The sequence below is a fragment of the Cebus imitator genome, unplaced genomic scaffold, assembly GCF_001604975.1.
Source record: "Cebus imitator isolate Cc_AM_T3 unplaced genomic scaffold, Cebus_imitator-1.0 Scaffold75, whole genome shotgun sequence".
Classification (NCBI taxonomy): Eukaryota; Metazoa; Chordata; class Mammalia; order Primates; family Cebidae; genus Cebus; species Cebus imitator.
Window position 1 is genome coordinate 5,592,232 of NW_016107390.1, and position 18,058 is coordinate 5,610,289.

An 18,058-nucleotide genomic window follows, 5' to 3' on the forward strand; every position below is an offset into this window, starting at 1 on the left:
AAAAAAAAAAAAAACAAACAAAAAAAACAAAAGCATTCCAATAAAAACGAAAGATCAACATTATTATTGGGGAGGATTTATTCAAGGAGAGTTTTTAGGTTTAAAAAAAACCCAAGTGTACATGATCAGATAAATATGAAACTTCAAGAAAATTTACCTCCTTAATAAGCATTAGCTCAAATCCAAGATAATGAACAGAATATTTACTAATGCTACAGGGTAAAAATCCTTTCTATACTTTCACTAAATCCCTAGATTAGCGGTGTGGGGAGGGGGCAGGAAGCAGTATATGGAAGAAAAGCTCATACCAGGTTTCCAGTAAGCAGAAAACATGAGCTCCTGACTGCAAATTCATTTTTAAATAAACAGTAATTATTCCCATGATGCCCAACTATTGTCCCACGTGTTGTTTCACAGGTAGAGAGGAGTTACAGTGACGATGCCCGGAGTTACAAAATGAATCAGCTAGTGAACAGAATTAAAGCTCGGAACCTTCCCAGCTCATGGCTACTTCCTCCCAACTGGCTGATAGGGTTACTTATTGACTTGTATTTCCAGATCTCGAAAGATAAACTGGCATGTTTCTGTGATAACTACCTACATAAGAAAAACAATTAAGACTTAAAACAGACTTCCAAAATAACTTTTCATTTCACTGAGTGCTGACAACCCTTTACATGTTTAATATCTCCTTTTAGTGGCATTATATTATAAAGAGAGGTGTGTTAATGAGTGCTTGCACATACATTCATGACTAGGCGTTATGCCAGGGGCCTGATTCTCAGTTTCTATTTATGTTCACAACAGCCTTATGTATAAAATCATCCATTTTTCTGGTAAAGAAATAGGCTCAGGGAGGTGAACAGCGTGTGAAAGATCACTCAATTAAAAAGATGACCGAGTGAGAATTCACATGCAGGCCTGTTGGATTGTATGCTGCTTCCAATCCATTACGTCTGTGACTAGGAATCTTCCTATCACCAGTACTAACTACACAACCCTGGGAACACTTAACTTCTCAGAGCCTCAGTCTCTTAACCCCACATAATGAAGATAGCATCAATCCTGTGTATTTCACAATATTGTTGTGTGAAATAGCAAAACATGTAAAATTACTTTGAAAATTAACTTTGAAAACTAATTTAATAATATCTAGTTAATTAAAAAAAAAATTTTTTTTTGAGATGGATTCTCGCTGTCACCCAGGCTGGAGTGCAGGGGTGTGATCTCGACTCTCTGCAGCCTCCTCCTCCTGGGTTCAAGCTATTCTCCTGCCTCAGCCCACACCCCCCACCCCGAGAAGTTGGCATTACAGGCGCCTGCCACCACACCCAGCTAATGTTTGTATTTTTAGTAGAGACAGGGTTTCACTATGTTGGCCAGGCTGGTCTCAAACTCTTGACCTCAGGTGATCCACCCACCTTGGCCTCCCGAAGTGCTGAGATTACAGGTGTGAGCCACCGTGCCTGGCCGTATCTAGTCATTATTAGATGTTGCTATATAACATAGGCCAGAAAATGATACATCAAAGGCTTACTCCCGATACGTATTTCACAGAAAGCTGACAGAGAACAAAATTATTTCTCTAGGTATCTGTTAATGCACCCTCTGAACGAGTTACTAGTGAAACGTCTAAACTACGTAAAGCAATGATGTACTGTCTCGAACTTGAGGATTTCCTTAAGCTTCTACAATGACCAAATAGGCAAGCCCTGTAGAGACACATAAACAGTCTCATTTGTTGTCTCCAAAGAAGAGTTCAACATGAAGCAGCATCACAGGGAAACTCTACTCTTACCCCAGCAGAAAAATAAAACCAAGCCAGAAAAACTGTTCCAAGTAAGAGAAGTCAACTTTTTAATCAGTGTGTATTAGCTAGGGTACTGTGTTCCATCTTTTCTGGCCAATTTTTCATCGTTCCACTGTTAGCAAGCACCTTTAATGAGGGTGACTAGCAAAAGAAGAATCAAAACATCATTTAATCATATTGTATCTCGACTGTTTCCTTGAGAAGACTCGATGGGAGAAGGGTTTGAAACATCACCTGAGGTGAGACTAAGAAACCACCAGTGCTTCATTCCTTCAGGCTCATCTCCCACCGTCATGGTTAGACAAAGCTGACTGCAGCCTGATTAACTAGACTTGAAAAACAGGCTGGGTGTGGTGGCTCATACCTGCAATCCCAGCATTTTGAGAGGCCGAGGCAGGTAGATCACTTGAGGTCAGGAGTTCGAGATCAGCCTGGCCAACATGATGAAACCCTGTTTCTACTAAAAACATTAAAACTATCTGGGCCTGGTAGCAGGTGCCTGTAATCCCAGCTACTTGGGAGGCTGAGGCAGGAGAATTTTGGAAGGCGGAGGTTGCAGTGAGCCATGATCATGCCACTGCACTCCAGCCTGGGTGACACGAGCAGAATTCCATTTCAAATAAAAATAAAAAACTTGAAAAACAAACAAGACTATTCATTCGAAGTCTTCTAGTGGAATACAGGGGCTGGTAACTCTTCTCTCTTACTGGTGCCCTATCACGCCTAGATCACTTCTGACACTTACATTTCCTTTTTCATGTTGTGGCACCACCATCCAAAGTCAACACAGTAAGAGTTATTCACCGTATGTTTATCATCTATCTATAAGGCACCGTCTTAGGTGCATTACTGATAGTCACTCATTTAATTCTCTCATTGGTCCTAAGGCTGTTATCACTGTTATCTCCAATTTTTAAAAGGAGAAAACTGAAGCACCCAGAAGTTAACTTGCCAAGTCACACATCTCATAATGAACACAACAGGATTCAAATCCAGGGAGCCTGACTCCAGGGTCGAAATTCCTAATCCCCAAATTAAACTGACTCTTCAAAATCTCATTATTGCTCCCAGGGACTATGGCAACAGCCTGACCGATCTTGACGCCCCACTTGTGGTCCCCTCGAATCCACTCTCCACAGGGCACACAGAGTGGTTGCTCTAAAACAGGAATCAAATCCTACACCTCCCCTGATTAAAACCCTCTCAAAGTTTTTCTTTTCTTGTCTTCTGGAGATGGAGTCTTGCTCTGTCTTACCCAGGCTGGACTGCAGTGGCATGATGGCTCATTGCAACCTCCTCCTAGGTTCAAGCGATTCTCCTGCCTCAGCCTCCCAAGTAGCTGGGACTATAGGTACCCACCACCATGCCCAGTTAATTTTTGTATTTTTAGTAAGGAAGGGGTTTTACCATTTCACCCAGTCTGGTTTTGAACTGCTGACCTCAGGTGATCCACCCACCTTGGCTTCTCAAAGTGCTGGGACTACAGGCGTGAGCCACCGTGCCAGTGACCTTCTCAATGTTTCTATCACCTCTAAAGAAGATCAAAAGTTCCCATCTTGGCATAAAAGCCTTCAATGAGAGGTCTCCTGCCTATTTCTACTCCCTCACCACCTACCTTTCCCCAGCTTGAATTCTGGCAGAGGTCCTCACAGCACTGATGGACAGCAAGGAGTTGTCCTGGGCCCCATGCTGCTCCCCATCTTTACGCCTTTGCTCAAACTATCTGACTCTACTGGGAAGGTACTTGGCATCGGTCTTTTCCTGTTTCACCTGTCATTTAAACCTAGGCAGGGACATCCAACATTCATCCCTTCCCTCTCACCCTTTCCAACCAGTGCCCCAGCATTAGATGCCCCTTGAACACCCTCAAAACACCATATTCATGCCTTTATCTCTGTACTCACCATACTGTACGGAAAGATTTGTATGTATTTATTTTTCCAACTGAATTACAAGCTTCTCAAAAACAAAAACAATGTCTTTCTCATTTTTGAACTATAGCACCTAGCATGGCATTAGGTTCTCAATTAATATTACAGCTCCAGAGTCATCTACATTAGAATATATTTCTGAAAATACTATATAAAATTGTATTAAGCCCTCAAAATAAACCAAAAAAGTAGAAACAAAAAAGAAGAGGATGGGAACTTCCCAAATAACAGAATTTCTGTAGTGCAAAATTAACAGCAGAGGCTACGATCCTCTTTTATTTTGATTCCGTATGGAGAGATTACAAAAGTAATAGACGTTAAGGGGATTTATGTCAGAACTAAGACAATACATGATAAAACTGTAATCAGATTAAGGCAGGTCCTGTACCTGCTTCCCTCTAGGCTCAATGTTCATTCAAGACAAAATAAATACCAACAGAATACATAATACAACAGACAATCAACATTCTGGAGACGTGACTATACCTGCTTCTGGTCCCTGGAACCACCACGGCACCACTTTCTTCATTTTTCCTCTGTAAAAATGTTGCAAACTTATTTCTTGTCCTAGGTGGAGTGCTTAAGCTCTTTTTGTTAGCAGGTCCATCTACCAGGTCAGGCACAAACACTTCAGAAGAGCTCAATGATTTATTACTTTCACAGCTATTTTTCTTGGTCTTCTTCATAAATGAAAGAGAATATTGACTCAGCAGATCATCTTCTGACAGCTCTTCTAAATAAAAACAAAATTATCTATAAATCTTTGTTTCACTTGTGCTTAGAGATTTGGCCTTGACTTCAGTCTATATTCCATTGTCCTAAAAATAAGGACTTTTTTTTTTTAAACTATGCCTCATAAAGGAAAACACAAGGATGATTTAAAAAATTTTCTAGGCCGGGCGCGGTGGCTCTCGCCTGTAATCCCAGCACTTTGGGAGGCCGAGGTGGGTGGATCACGAGGTCAAGAGATCGAGACCAACCTGGCCAACATGGTGAAACCCCGTCTCTACTAAAAATACAAAACATTAGCTGGGCATGGTGGCGCGTGCCTGTAATCCCAGCTACTCAGGAGGCTGAGGCAGGAGAATTGCCTGAACCCAGGAGGCGGAGGTTGCGGTGAGCCGAGATCGCACCATTGCACTCCAGCCTGGGTAACAAGAGGGAAACTCCGTCTCAAAAAAAAAAAAAAAAAAATTTCTTAGCTGTTTCATAATTTCACACATTACTTTAAGATTTCATATCAATTGTTTATACAATTTCATGTTAAAATTACCCAAACCAAAATTTCAGACCCTTATGCTAAGGGTCTAATTTTGAATATTAAAAAATCTTCAGGAAAATTTATATGTAATATATGGTTAATGATAAATCATTAAAATGTTCCAATAAAACCAACAACTATTGATACATATGATTTATGCATTCTGTTTTTTTAATTTAAATTTTTAATCTTTAAATTTTGATTTTCTTTTCTTTCTTTTCTTTAGCAGGACAAAATGGAGTAAGAGTGTTCTGGTTTTTGATGTATATTGGGACTGTCATATAATTTGTGCTATTCATTACTTCACTATGAGCCCCAGGAAGATTGCTGCGTGTCAGATGTACTCTGTATATTAAAATAAATCACAAGACAGGCTGGGCGCAGTGGCTCACACCTGTAATCCTAGCACTTTGGGAGTCCGAGGTGGGTGGATCACCTGAGGTCAGGAGTTCAAGACCAACCTGACCATCATGGTGAAACTCCATCTTATAAAAAAATTAAAAAAATAAATCACAAGATAAAATAATAACCAAAGTTTAAAGTCTGGGATAGGTAAGTACAAAGAGATAGCACTGCCAAGTTCTTTGAATTACTTAGTCTGAACAGCTTCTTCTTCACAGTAGTAGGTCACACTACTGTAATCTTTATGAAATTGATAAGATACATTGGGGCTACCAAAATACCAGAAATGAGATACCTCAAATTTTTAAAAGGTACAGATTTTTAAAAAATTGTATCAGCAAATGAGATTTTGATTCCTGACCAAAAAAGTCAAATCTGTTTATTATGCAGGGAATTGTGAGTCATTATAGAGGAAGAAAAACAAGTGTTCGGTGGTGGAGTTGAAAAAAGAAAAACATAAAAAGTGTTCTAGGGTCCCCAACAAGGCTTTTAGAAGCCAAACCAGATTAACCTCATTTTTTTTTTTCAACAAGGAAAACAATAAGGCTATTAGCATAGCTGTTTGGGGGACTCCATAAATGAAGCATAGCTTGAATTTGGCAAGACACCTGAGTGTCCCACATATCATCCTAGCAGATAATGTAGAGCAATATCTACTGTAATTAGTTACAGGGATTTGCAGCAAGATGCTGAGCCCTAAAAGACTACTGGTCGCTGTGAGTCAAAAGGAAGTCTGTCTTATATACTCCAGAGTTCTATACTTGCTCTGTTTCAGTTAAACATTGTATAAGCAAACACACTGAAACCAAAACTTTAAGACGCATCAATTTCCAGATGACATAAATAATACCCATATACTAGAAAATACAAAAATTCAAACAAAAAAAAACTAACAGGCAAAACAATGAACTAAAATCAAGTAAGATTACCGTAAGAGGAATGAGTTAACCCACATTTAAGATTAAGATGTAACTATACCTAACAGCAATTGGCAAATATCAATTATAAACTCAGCAAATTCCAGCAAAATGCCAGATTGCAAGAACGTTAATGTAATCTTAGTTTGCAATAATAAAAGCACAGGACTGAAATAGTGCCACAGTTCTAAGTACGTATTCTGTGGTAAGCAGATCACATTTCTATAATCATACCCACTGTAACAATTACACAATTATTAAAAACCTGTATTATATCCTGAGCACAATCTGAATAGCCAAGGAACATAAATCCTAGAAGAGAAATTTAGGAGTGTCGCAATGGCTACCTTTAAATCATCTGAAGGGCTGATACATAAAATAGGGATTCAGCTTGATCTAGTTTTTTTGTTTTGTGTTTGTGTGTGTAGCAAGGGGACAAAAATCTATTGCTAAGTTGTAGTTATAAAAAAGCAGACTTAGCCTGGCATAATATACTAGGTATTATAGAGTAAAATACTAGAGTATACTTGCAAACTCGCTGATAGTACGCTATCTACAGGAAATGCACAGCCTATCTTGATTGCAGGAGAAAAAAATGAAAGAACATGTACAGTGTACTTGTTATATAATAAGTATATGTTATCTTATATAACATATACAAAAACCTTTTATTTCATACGAAGAAACAAAGTTAGGTTCATAAGGAATCAGGGTATTCCAGTCAAATATGTATAATCTATACTTAAATTTGAAAAACAGAAGCATGAACTACAATTTGCAAGTCTTTGTTTTTATTGCTGTTATTTCATTCACTGATGTTGATGTCTGAGGGAAGAAGTTAAGAGAGAAGGAAGCAATTACAATCATTCTTTCCATTTGAAACATCCTCTATGGTGAAAAACTTCCATCTTTTCCCAGTCCCTAGCATATTACTCTCAGCACTTCTGTTCAGTATTGTACTAGAGATTCAAGTTTCCTTTCCCCATTTAACTGCCTTGGCACATCTCTTCAAAATCAGCTGACCACATATATGTGGAACTTTTTCTGAACTCTGTTAACATTCTGTACCATTGCTCTCCTCACCTATCTTACATCACACACTGTGGCTTACAGGAAATCTTGAAGTCAGGCAGTTCCAAAGAAAACAAGCTTAGATTCTTATACTAAGAAAAAGAAATAAAAGGTATTTAAACTGGAAGAGGAGAAGCAAGATTGTCTTTATTCATAGATGACACAGTTATTTATGTTGAAAATCCTAAGTAGTCTACGAAAGAGATACTAGAATGTGTGATGTGAGCAAAGTTGCAAATTATATGATTAATGTACAAAAATCAACAGTATTTCTACATACCATCAATGAACAACTAGAAAACAAAACTGAAAATACTATTTATAGCCTCATCAAAAATCTGAACTATAAAGATAAATTTGACAGATGTTAAGATCTGTACAATAAAAACTACAAAGCATTAAAGATTTCATTTATTTATTTATTTATTTCAGATGGAGTCTCCCTCTGTCGCCAGGCTGGAGGGCAGTGACGTGATCTCGGTTTACTGCAATCTCCGCCTCCCAGGTTCAAGTGATTCCCCTGCCTCAGCCTTCCAAGTAGCTGGGACTACAGGCATGCACCACCATACCCGGCTAATTTTTTGTATTTTAGTAGAGATGGGGTTTTACCATGTTGGCCAGGATGGTCTCAATCTCCTGACCTTATAATCCACCTGCCTCGGCCTCCTAAAGTGCTGGGATTACAGGTGCAAGCCACCGCACCCGGCTATATTAAAGATTTAAATAAATCAGTTGGAAAACTCAGTATTGCTAAAATGTAAACTTTCTCCAAATTGATGTATGGATTCAACTACATCTCAACAGACTTTTTATTTATTTTTTTGGGGAACAGTCTCGCTCTGTCACCCAGACTGGGGTACAGTGCATGATCTCAGCTCAGTGCAACCTCTGCCTTCTGGGTTCATGCGATTCTCCTGTCTCAGACTCCCAAGTAGCTGCAATTAAGACATGGACCACCATGTCTGGCTAATTTTTTGTATTTTTAGTAGAGATGGGGTTTTGCCATGTTGGCTAGGCTGGTCTGGAACTCCTGACTTCAAGTGATCTGCCTGCCTTGGCCTCCCAAAGTGCTGGGATTACAGGTGTGAACTACCACACCCAGCCTTAAAATTTTTTTTTGTAGAGACAGGGTCTCAGTATGTTGGGGCAAAGGTGATCTTGAACTCCTGGGCTCAAGCAATCCACCTGCCTTGGCCCCCCTCTAAACCTTGCAATTACAGGTGCAAACCACCATCCCTGGCCATTTTTTTTTTTTTTTAGAAATTAACAAGCTAAATTCTAAAATGTAAAACGTGAAAAACACAGAACAGCCAGAACAAGTATTCAGAAGAAAATCAACTTAAGAGACTTCTACTGCCCCACTTCAAGATTTCCTATAAAGCCGCAGTAACCAAGAGTGTGTCTAATGTAAAGATAAGTAAAGAGAGCAACGGTATAGAATAACAGAGTTCAGAAAAAGATCCACATACATGTGGTCAGCTGGTTTTGAACAGATCTGCCAAGGCAATTAAATGAGGAAAGGAAAACTTTTTAACAAAGGGTACTGGAATAATTGGCCACATATACAAGGCAAAAAAAAAAAAAAAAAAAAAAAAAAAAGCCATAATCCTATGTTACATCATATGAAAAAAATCAGCTGAAAACGGTTCACAGGCTAGCTGTAAAATTTAAGAGCTAAAACTACTGATATAGTTTAGCTGTATCCGCACCCAAATCTCATCTTGTTTCTATCTCCCATAATTCCTGTGTGTTGTGGGAGGGACCTGGTGGGAGATAACTGAATCATGGTGGCATTTTTTCCCCATACAGTTCTTGTGCTAATGAATAAGTCTCACGAGATCTGATGGTTTTATAACTGAATCATGGTGGCATGTTTTCCCCATACAGTTCTTGTGCTAATGAATAAGTCTCATGAGATCTGATGGTTTTATAAAGGTAAACCCCTTTGGGCTCTCACTCTTGTCTGCCACCATGTAAGAAGTGCGTTTCACCTTCCACCACAATTGTGAGGCCTCCTCAGCCACATGAAGCTGTGTATCTGTTAAACCTCTTTCTTTTGTAAATTGCCGAGTCTCGGGTATGTCTTTATCAGCAGTGTGAAAATGGACTAATACAACTATAAAACTTCCAGAATAAAACAGGAGAGAATATTAGTGGCTTTGCGTTTGGCAATGTTTTTTTGAGAAGGAGTCTTGCTCTTGTTGCCCAGGCACAATCTTGGCTCACAGCAACCTCCACTGCTCAGGTTCAAGCGATTCTCTTCCCTTGGCCACCTGAGTACCTGGGATTACATGTGCCCACAACCAAGCTCAGCTAATTTTTTTTCTAGATGGAGTTTCACTCTTGTTGCCCAGGCTAGAGTGCAATGGCACGATCTCAGCTCAGTACAAACTCCGCCTCCTGTGTTCAAGCGATTCTCCTGCCTCAGCCTCCCAAGAAGCTGAGATTATAGGTATATTCCACCACACCTGGCTAATTTTGTATTTATAGTAGAGACAGGGTTTCTCCATGTTGATCAGTCTGATCTCGAACTCCTGACCTCAAGGGATCTCCTGACCTCAGGGGATCTGCTCACCTCAGCCTCCCAAAGTGCTGGGATTATAGGAGTAAGGCACCGTATATGGCCTGGCAATGATGTCTTAAATATGACCGATATTCACCCGCATTTTGCAAAACTGATATACATACCACTTCTTGGTCTTTTCATAACGGATGATTTCCTTGGAAGATTTAACCCATTAGTACTAATCACTCGTTCAACTCCCACAGTACTTGGATTCTGCTTCAATCGTGTAGCCTTGGAAACAACGCCCGACTCGGGTCTAGGACAGTAATTCTTATGCCAAATGCTATGAACATTAGCTGGTTTTTGACATGTTTTGTCATCCCAACTATGACTTCTTGAATGGGCAGGCTAAAAAAGGAAAAGGAGAAAGGTTATTTGCAAAAAGAAAATAATCAATTTTTTTCCTTCATAAATTACATAAATTACAAATATTAAGTTACCCTTAAAAATAACAGCATTTGATGAAATAAATACCTGTCCTTGAATAACATTTCCTACTCTGCTGGTCCTATACTTTTCCATTAAATGTGTCTTATATGAAGTCCACATTCTATTGGAAAGAATCAGAAAAGAATAGGAGCATAGTGTTATACAGTAATAAGTGCTAAGTAGAAAAATAAAAGAGAAATGTTATTAAAAGTTGATTAATAAAATGAATGTGTTTAGTTTTGCCTATGAATAAACTTGAGGCTACAGAAAAACAGAGATGCAAGGGACAGTGAGAATTCTGTGGTTGGAGCACAGGTGTGAGACTGGAGTAAAGAATTAAATTAAAGCCTTGGCATTACAGGAGCCCCTATTGGGGGATGACTAAAGAGAGAATTATTTGACCCCCATGTCCCCATCTCCAACCTGACCAGACAGTCAACAATCTACCTGCCTTCAGAACTAGAACAACTGAACTTCTGAAACCCAGAAAGAGTAACAGACGCAGCAGGCATTTCTGAAAGTAGAGAGATTCATTTGTCTGAAAACAGAGATTAAACAAAAGGCTAAATAGTGAATGGCAAGGAACCACGTAACCCATTCCTGGCCTGCCCCAACTCACTTTCTCTAGTCTGCTCTCAAAATACAGACAGCGAAAGTTTAGCCACCCTAAGCAGACATTTCTTTTTGGAAAAATATAACTGTGCAGAGAACATTCCAACATTGGGAGAATTCACATATCAAGTCCAATGTGTTACCAATGACACCACCCAAGAACAAAGTCCAACATAATAAGCCCCACCCCTTCACACAATGCTTCCCGTGAGCTTTCCAGTGCCCCTTCAAATACGACTGGACAGAAGTTACTACCATGAGGGAGAAAATACCAACACAGGAAAAAAATACACAGCAGTTACAGAGAGCAGAAAAAAATGTCCAGAAAATTATCATAGTAGAGAAAGATAACAGATGGCATCCAAATCTTCAAAAAAAAAAAGTACTATTAAAGAGTCCCTCGATATAAAAATATGATAGTAGAAGTAAAAATTCAACAGAATTTCCTGCACTGATAGAAAAGCTCCGTACTGTCCTGTGTGTTAGCCACTAACCACTGAGCACCTGAAAGGTGGCTACTGTAACCGGAGAACTAAAACAGGCATTTTATTTAACAAATGTACACAGCCACACATGGCTAGTGGCTACCATACGAGACAGGGCAAGGTTAGAAAATAGGGAAATAGCAATCGAGTGTGAAGTTGACATAACTGGAGTTGATAAAGTTCATTTTTAGTGTTGTTATGGATTTGCTCTCTTGGTAGGCTTGGCTTATTTCAGCTCACAGTAATGGTTACTTTGCAGTCCTCAATGGTTCACCAGTTTGTTAGTGGTCATCTTTTCCAGGCTCACTTCTTTTTTCTCTCAAGATCTGGTTCCTTTACATGGTAAACACTCACATTCTTAGTCCAGCCATCATGAACAACCTTAATATACCACTTTTACATATTAAGTTCCCTTAATACATCACTTTTTTCTACATATGCTTTTTTTTTTTTTTTCTTAAGCCTGGAATTACATACTCATCTTGAAAAACTCTGCTGAGGATACACATCAGTTTCTCTTTGAGCAGACAGTAGAGAGCTTGGCTTGGAATCACAGCTCCCCTATTTATTAAAATGGTGAGCTGGGCAAGGTACTTAGGCGTCCTCTAACTATTTCCTCACCTGTGAAATGGGAATGGTACTGACTTCAGAGGCTTTCTGAAGAGTAAATGAGTTACGATGTCAAAGGTGCTTAAAAGAGCACCTGGAACATAGTAAATGCCCAGATGTTTGCCATTATTATGATGGAGCATTCTCTTAGGTAGAGTGAGGGACATGCTTTTTGTTTCCACAGAGCCTAGAATGCATATTTAATATAGCACTTACCACGTTTCTCTCTACATAATCCCATCTCCTTCCTATTTAGGCAATGGGCATTTGACAGACAAGGATCTTATTTTTCCTGTATTTCTTATTTTTCTTCATAGTCCAGAACCCTAGCTAACCTAATTACACTGTTACAGTGCTTGATAAATATTTAGTAAAAGAATAAATTAGTGAGCAAGAATTAGACTGGAAGCTATGGAAAAGAAGAAAATGTTATCCAGAGGGCCAACTCAAAGAGGCAAGAGGATGCAGGAACGAAATGGAAGCCAAAGTTTATTTTCAAGTTTTCCAGTCTGAGAGAACAAAAGAGACCTGTAGCTGACATTCATTCATTCAACATAATGAATGACATTTACACAGTAAATATCATACAGCCGTGAAGATCACAAAGTTCTGCCTTTATGAAGACCACATTCTACTGGAAAGAATCAGAATAGAAACATATTGTTATACAGTAATAGTTGTTAAGTAGAAATATAAAAGAGAAATGTTATTTGCCTAAGAATAGACTTGAGGCTACAGGAAATCAGAGATGCAAGAGACAGCGAGAATTCCATGGTTGGTGCACAGGCAAGAGACTGGAGTAAAGATGGAGGTGTGAGTTCTTTGCGTAAATGGGATTAAAGCCCTAAGGACTTACCTGCAGAAGAAATGTAAACAGAAAAGAGAACAGAGGATAACAGAAATACAACAAGAAAGAGAATGATGGGGGACAGCATCTTGAGGAATATATACAATGTCGAAGCAGAAGAAAACAGCAAATTGTTCAAAGAAACAGCAGGGGTGTGCAGTAAGTATTTGTTAAACTATGCATGAGTGAAAAAAATTTTTACTCCCGTAGTGTTCCTAGGTTTGGATCTTTAACGATGCCAAATGCCACAGAAGCTGAATGGCGTGAGATGAGACAAAAAGGCATCAAATGCTTGGTATATTCAAATGAAATGCTCAAGGATAAGGGTTTGATCATAAATAACAGTCACTTCTTAATTTAAAAAAATTAACCAATGTATGTTCTAACAGATGTAATTTTTCTAGGATTAAGTTGTTTTTAATGTACACTCTGCAAAGAGCCTGGATTAAAAAAATGCTTAAAAGATGCTTAGTGTATGAAGATTTGCCTTTAATCTCAGTTCTTGAGACATAACTAAAATGTGCTTTCATAGGGTGGTCATCAAAACGTTACCATAGCAGTGTCTGGATTGTAGTCATCGATCTGTTCAAAAGTATTTATATCTTTATTTCCAAGTGCTATTTGAAGAGCTATGGAATCATCCACATATCTAGGTTGACAAGGTTAAGGAAAAACGTATTTATTAACAATCAACCAAATGACACTATACTAAGATGGAAAAATGTTTTCTATTGTCACAGAAAATCCATAGGTTTATAACCTAAATGGAGTCTACTTACTTTACACATCAGCGTTACTGAAAGCAGACATAGTTCGCTATCTCTATCTGTCCCTGCAGAAGTTGGTGTCTTCTGAAGCAAAGCCCCATGCCGTCATACTCCTCCCCTTTCAAGGGAGACAGAAGAAAAAGTCCTAGCAACCACCTAAGGGACTCAGGGCTCTGTATCAGCCTGTGTGCACGTGGCCAGTGGCTATGGGAAGGGCATCCTCTCCTGGTGCACTCAAATGCCCAGAATGCTCCTCTGAGAAATCAGTCGTGCCTGCCACGAAGAGGTCCTCTCAAGAGCCACCTTTGGAATGTGACGGACCCTGTGCATGCTCCTGTCAGTCAACCTAAATAATCAGAATGCACAGCAGATGAGCCTTGAGTTTACAAACAAAAAGTTGGGCTGGGCACGGTGGCTCTTGCCTGTAATCCTAGCACTTTGGGAGGCCAAGGGGGCAGATCACAAAGTCAAGAGATCGAGATCATCCTGGCCAACATGGTGAAACCCCATCTTGAAAATACAAAAATTAGCAGGGTGTGGTGCTGTATGCCTGTAGTCCCAGCTACTCGGGAGGCTGACGCAGGATAATCGCTTGAACTCTGGAGGCAGAGGTTGCAGTGAGCCGAGATCGCACCACTGCACTTCAGCCTGCGGACAGAGCAAGATTCCATCTTAAATAAATAAATAAATAATTTTTAAAAAGTTGTCCCAAATTTTCACTAGCATAGTAATTTAAATGAACAATATACAGATTTTACTATAAAAAAGAAAGCAAAACAATAATTTGCAAGCTTTTTACTAAATGCCTCACAAAAAATATCACCATAAAAATACTGAAGAAAAAAGCACAAATTCTACCATTCTGGCTCAGAAAGGATACTGCCCAGCATAGCTTAGTGTTTCAGGATCAACGTCATCTTCATAGGCATTCAGAGGAATAAGTTTCCTTTTGATGGGATCAAAAACTAGCTGATAGAGAAAGGTATTGTTGGCTCGAATAAATCCCTTGATGTAATCCTCTGGTACTGTGATATTCATCTTGAGATAATGCCCGATTTTCTTGATAACCTAACAATGCAAGCAAAAATATTTTATCTGCAACTACAGAACTGGTAACATATTTTTTTTTTTAAATCACCCCTCATCCCCTAGAACAGGGAACATATTATCCTCAAGGCTGACTGACTTACATTACAGCATCATGAAGACAGGCTGAAACATTAACTGCTTTCATCTACATCAAAAAAATTCTATCAGCAAACAACCACGTAATTTCACTTAAAATTCTAAGTCTCATAACTAGTATTTTCTTTGATTTTTATTTATTTTTTCTTTTATGAGATGGAGTTTCACCCTCATTCCCCAGGCTGGAGTGCAGTGGCGTGATCTCAGCTCACTGCAACCTCCACCTCCCAAGTTCAAGTGATTCTCTTGCCTCAGCCTCCCAAGTAGCCGGGATTACAGGCATGAGCCACCACACCTGGCTAATTTCTGTATTTTTAGTAGAGATGGGGTTTCACCATATTGGCTAGTCTGGTCTCAAACTCCTGACCTCGGGTGATCCATCCACCTCAGCCTCCCAAAGTGCTGGGATTACAGGCATGAGCCACTGCACCTGGCCTTTCCTTGGTTTTCCTATTACTAATTTGAAGGATAAAAATACAGTTATATAATATATCAAGTTTATCTTTCTAGGTGTAACTTTGAGATACATTATTCATTCATCTTCAAAGTTCTTTTTATCAAGAAAGGAAAAAACAAAGAACATACAAAATCTGAAAATTTAAAAAATCCAAATATTATTAGATTATATTTTTAAAACAAGTTGACATTCTGATTTCTGTGATTCTTAAAGCTGGAAAGGATCCTAAACATTACATAGTAAATCCATAGGTGAAAAACAGAAGACCCAGAGAAATGAAGGGATCCTGGGGTCACAGGCGAGTTACAGTATGTGATCCTATTCCCACCTGGGATACTATCTCCCAACCTAGAGATCTTTCCATGACATTACATCACCCTCAGCCCTGAGGACTATGCTTTGGACTCTTGGAAATAGAAAAATGGAATTTCTGCTCTCTAAACCGTAAGGGCTTTAGAGAATATCAGAGGGGGAAAATGAGCTTCTTTAATGTTTTTTTAAGAGAAACTACAAAGTAGTGATATCCAGAGTCTCGGAATTTTCCAGAGTATATATCATATGACACATGATATCAAATGAGACTTAATGAGGCAGCAGATACAGGTTGAGTATACATTATCCAAACTTCTTGGCACCAGAAGTATTTCAGATTTTGAATATTTTCAGATTTAGGAATATTTGCATATACACATTATGAGATGAGGTGGGGATGGAGCCTAAGTCTAAACATAAAATCCATTTACATTTCCACACACTGACAGCAAGAAGGTGAAGAAGACAAAAAAACGGAATTATGTTTCATCTAAGTCTTAACACACGTAGACTGAAGGTAATTCTATACAATATTTTGAATAATTTTGTGCACCCTTCACATGAGATCAGGTGTAGAATTTCTCACTTGCCATGCTGGGGCTCAAAAAGTTTTGGATTTTTTGAACGTTTCAGACTTTTGGATTAGGGATGTTCAACTTGCATATGAACACAGCTGTCTTCTATTAGGCCACATTAAAGAGATTTCCATAAATACATGCATGATTCCTCTCTCTCATAATTTTTGTTTTCAAAAATATGATTGTTCTTCATAAAAGCATGCTATTTATGCTAATTTGTAATGAGTTTATTATAGAGTTTAAATAAATTGATAAACGTTTAAATTTTTCTTTGAATTTTTAATTCAGTAAATAACAATAGCTATCGCCTACATATACAAAAAATGTTACCACACAGAGCTTTAGGAGTGTAAAGGGAGCCTGAGACCAAAAAATTTGAGAGCCACCACTACAGAGTTATAGCACAGAAGTCAAAAGACTGTATTTTACCCTAGAATATTTTGCACTTGAGCCTCTTTATATCAGTCTTTATTTTTAAAATCACTACTTTTTTGTCAACTGCAGAAAATATGATTCTTCCAATGTATGTTTGTTACTAAGGCAAAGCTCTAGTGCCTGTCATTTGCTCCTTTTAATAATGTAATATAGGTTATTCACATAACAGCATATTCTAATTTACTATTTTATTAAGGAAATGCTTCAGAAATTGAATACGACACTTGGCAGATCACTCTTACCTTTACTATATCTGGATTATTGGCTAGTTTTAGGACTTTGCATGCCTTTGCTAATCCAATCCCACGCAGTGATGAGAGGTAGTCACAGCCTGAAAGAATACACATGTAACGAAATTTCTCTTCAGTGAATACATCCCCAAGCTGTCTGCACATTCCTAGCCGAGCCTGATCAATTTCAAGTCCATTTCCAAACTGGTCCATCTTTAAAATCACCTTCAAAAGCAAGGGAAATCGTTAATACCTAGAAGGGCCACTTTTATTTGTTATTATCTAATCCACTGCAATAATTTTAAGAAACCTTTCTTGTTCTTCACCGTAACACTGAAAGAGAGGAGACACAGATAGACAGGCTGATGATTATCAAGTCTACAAATAAATTACGCTGAAGCATAGGCTATGACTAGACAAGGATATACAGCCAGGACTCACTTGTCACAATTCTGGTACAAAGAAAGCTCTTTTTGTATCTCTTTATTTTCTACCTATGTTACAGGGTTGTCGCGATGATCAAATCGTAATGTACACAAAAAACATTTTCTCTTTCTGTACCTTTTAAGTAAACTTTTTCCTTATTATTGAAATAATACCTGTTTATTGTAGAAAATTTGGAAAATATGGAAATTCAGGAAGAAAACAAGTCATCTATATTCCCCCATTTTCACTGTAACCTAGCATTAACCTTTTGATAGAGACTCTTCTAGTCATAAATATAGGCATTAACAAAAATAAGAGCAGCCTGTAGTTTTGTATCTTAATTCTCCCCTATAGTAAGTTTTCCATGAAATAGTTTTATACATAATTCCAAATAACTCCATAGCAACCCATTAGCACATAAGTTAGTATACCCAACCTAATTGAGAAATATAAAGCGGATGTTGTCATTATTCAAAAATAACACTGGCAAGTCCATATTCTACTAAAGAATTTGTACAAAACAAAACCCTCCAACCTTATGGGCTTACTCTGAAAAAGTATCCAGATTACACAAATGTCCAGGAGCAAAGACCTTCTTTTCACTTTTAAATAAAATAAATAATTATTAATATTATAAAAATAGATGTCAGTTACAAATATTCTGTTAAATAAAATTATATATTTCATAATCATTATAAATTTTATAAATATTATAAATACTATAAATA

The 18,058-nt window shown here is 38.2% G+C and overlaps 1 protein-coding gene across 2 annotated transcripts in view; it reads right to left on the bottom strand.

Moving 5' to 3' along the window:
* EXO1 (exonuclease 1) overlaps positions 1–18,058 on the bottom strand; it is a 39,614-nt gene that overhangs the window by 12,344 nt on the left and 9,212 nt on the right. For both annotated transcript variants that reach the window (XM_017532113.2, XM_017532115.2), the window contains 5 exons: positions 16,917–17,129; positions 14,588–14,775; positions 13,493–13,589; positions 10,081–10,306; positions 4,228–4,474 (listed from right to left, as the gene is read on the bottom strand). In XM_017532113.2, the coding sequence (XP_017387602.1) occupies positions 4,228–4,474; positions 10,081–10,306; positions 13,493–13,589; positions 14,588–14,775; positions 16,917–17,129 (971 nt within the window). The remainder of the gene's footprint in view (positions 1–4,227; positions 4,475–10,080; positions 10,307–13,492; positions 13,590–14,587; positions 14,776–16,916; positions 17,130–18,058) is intronic.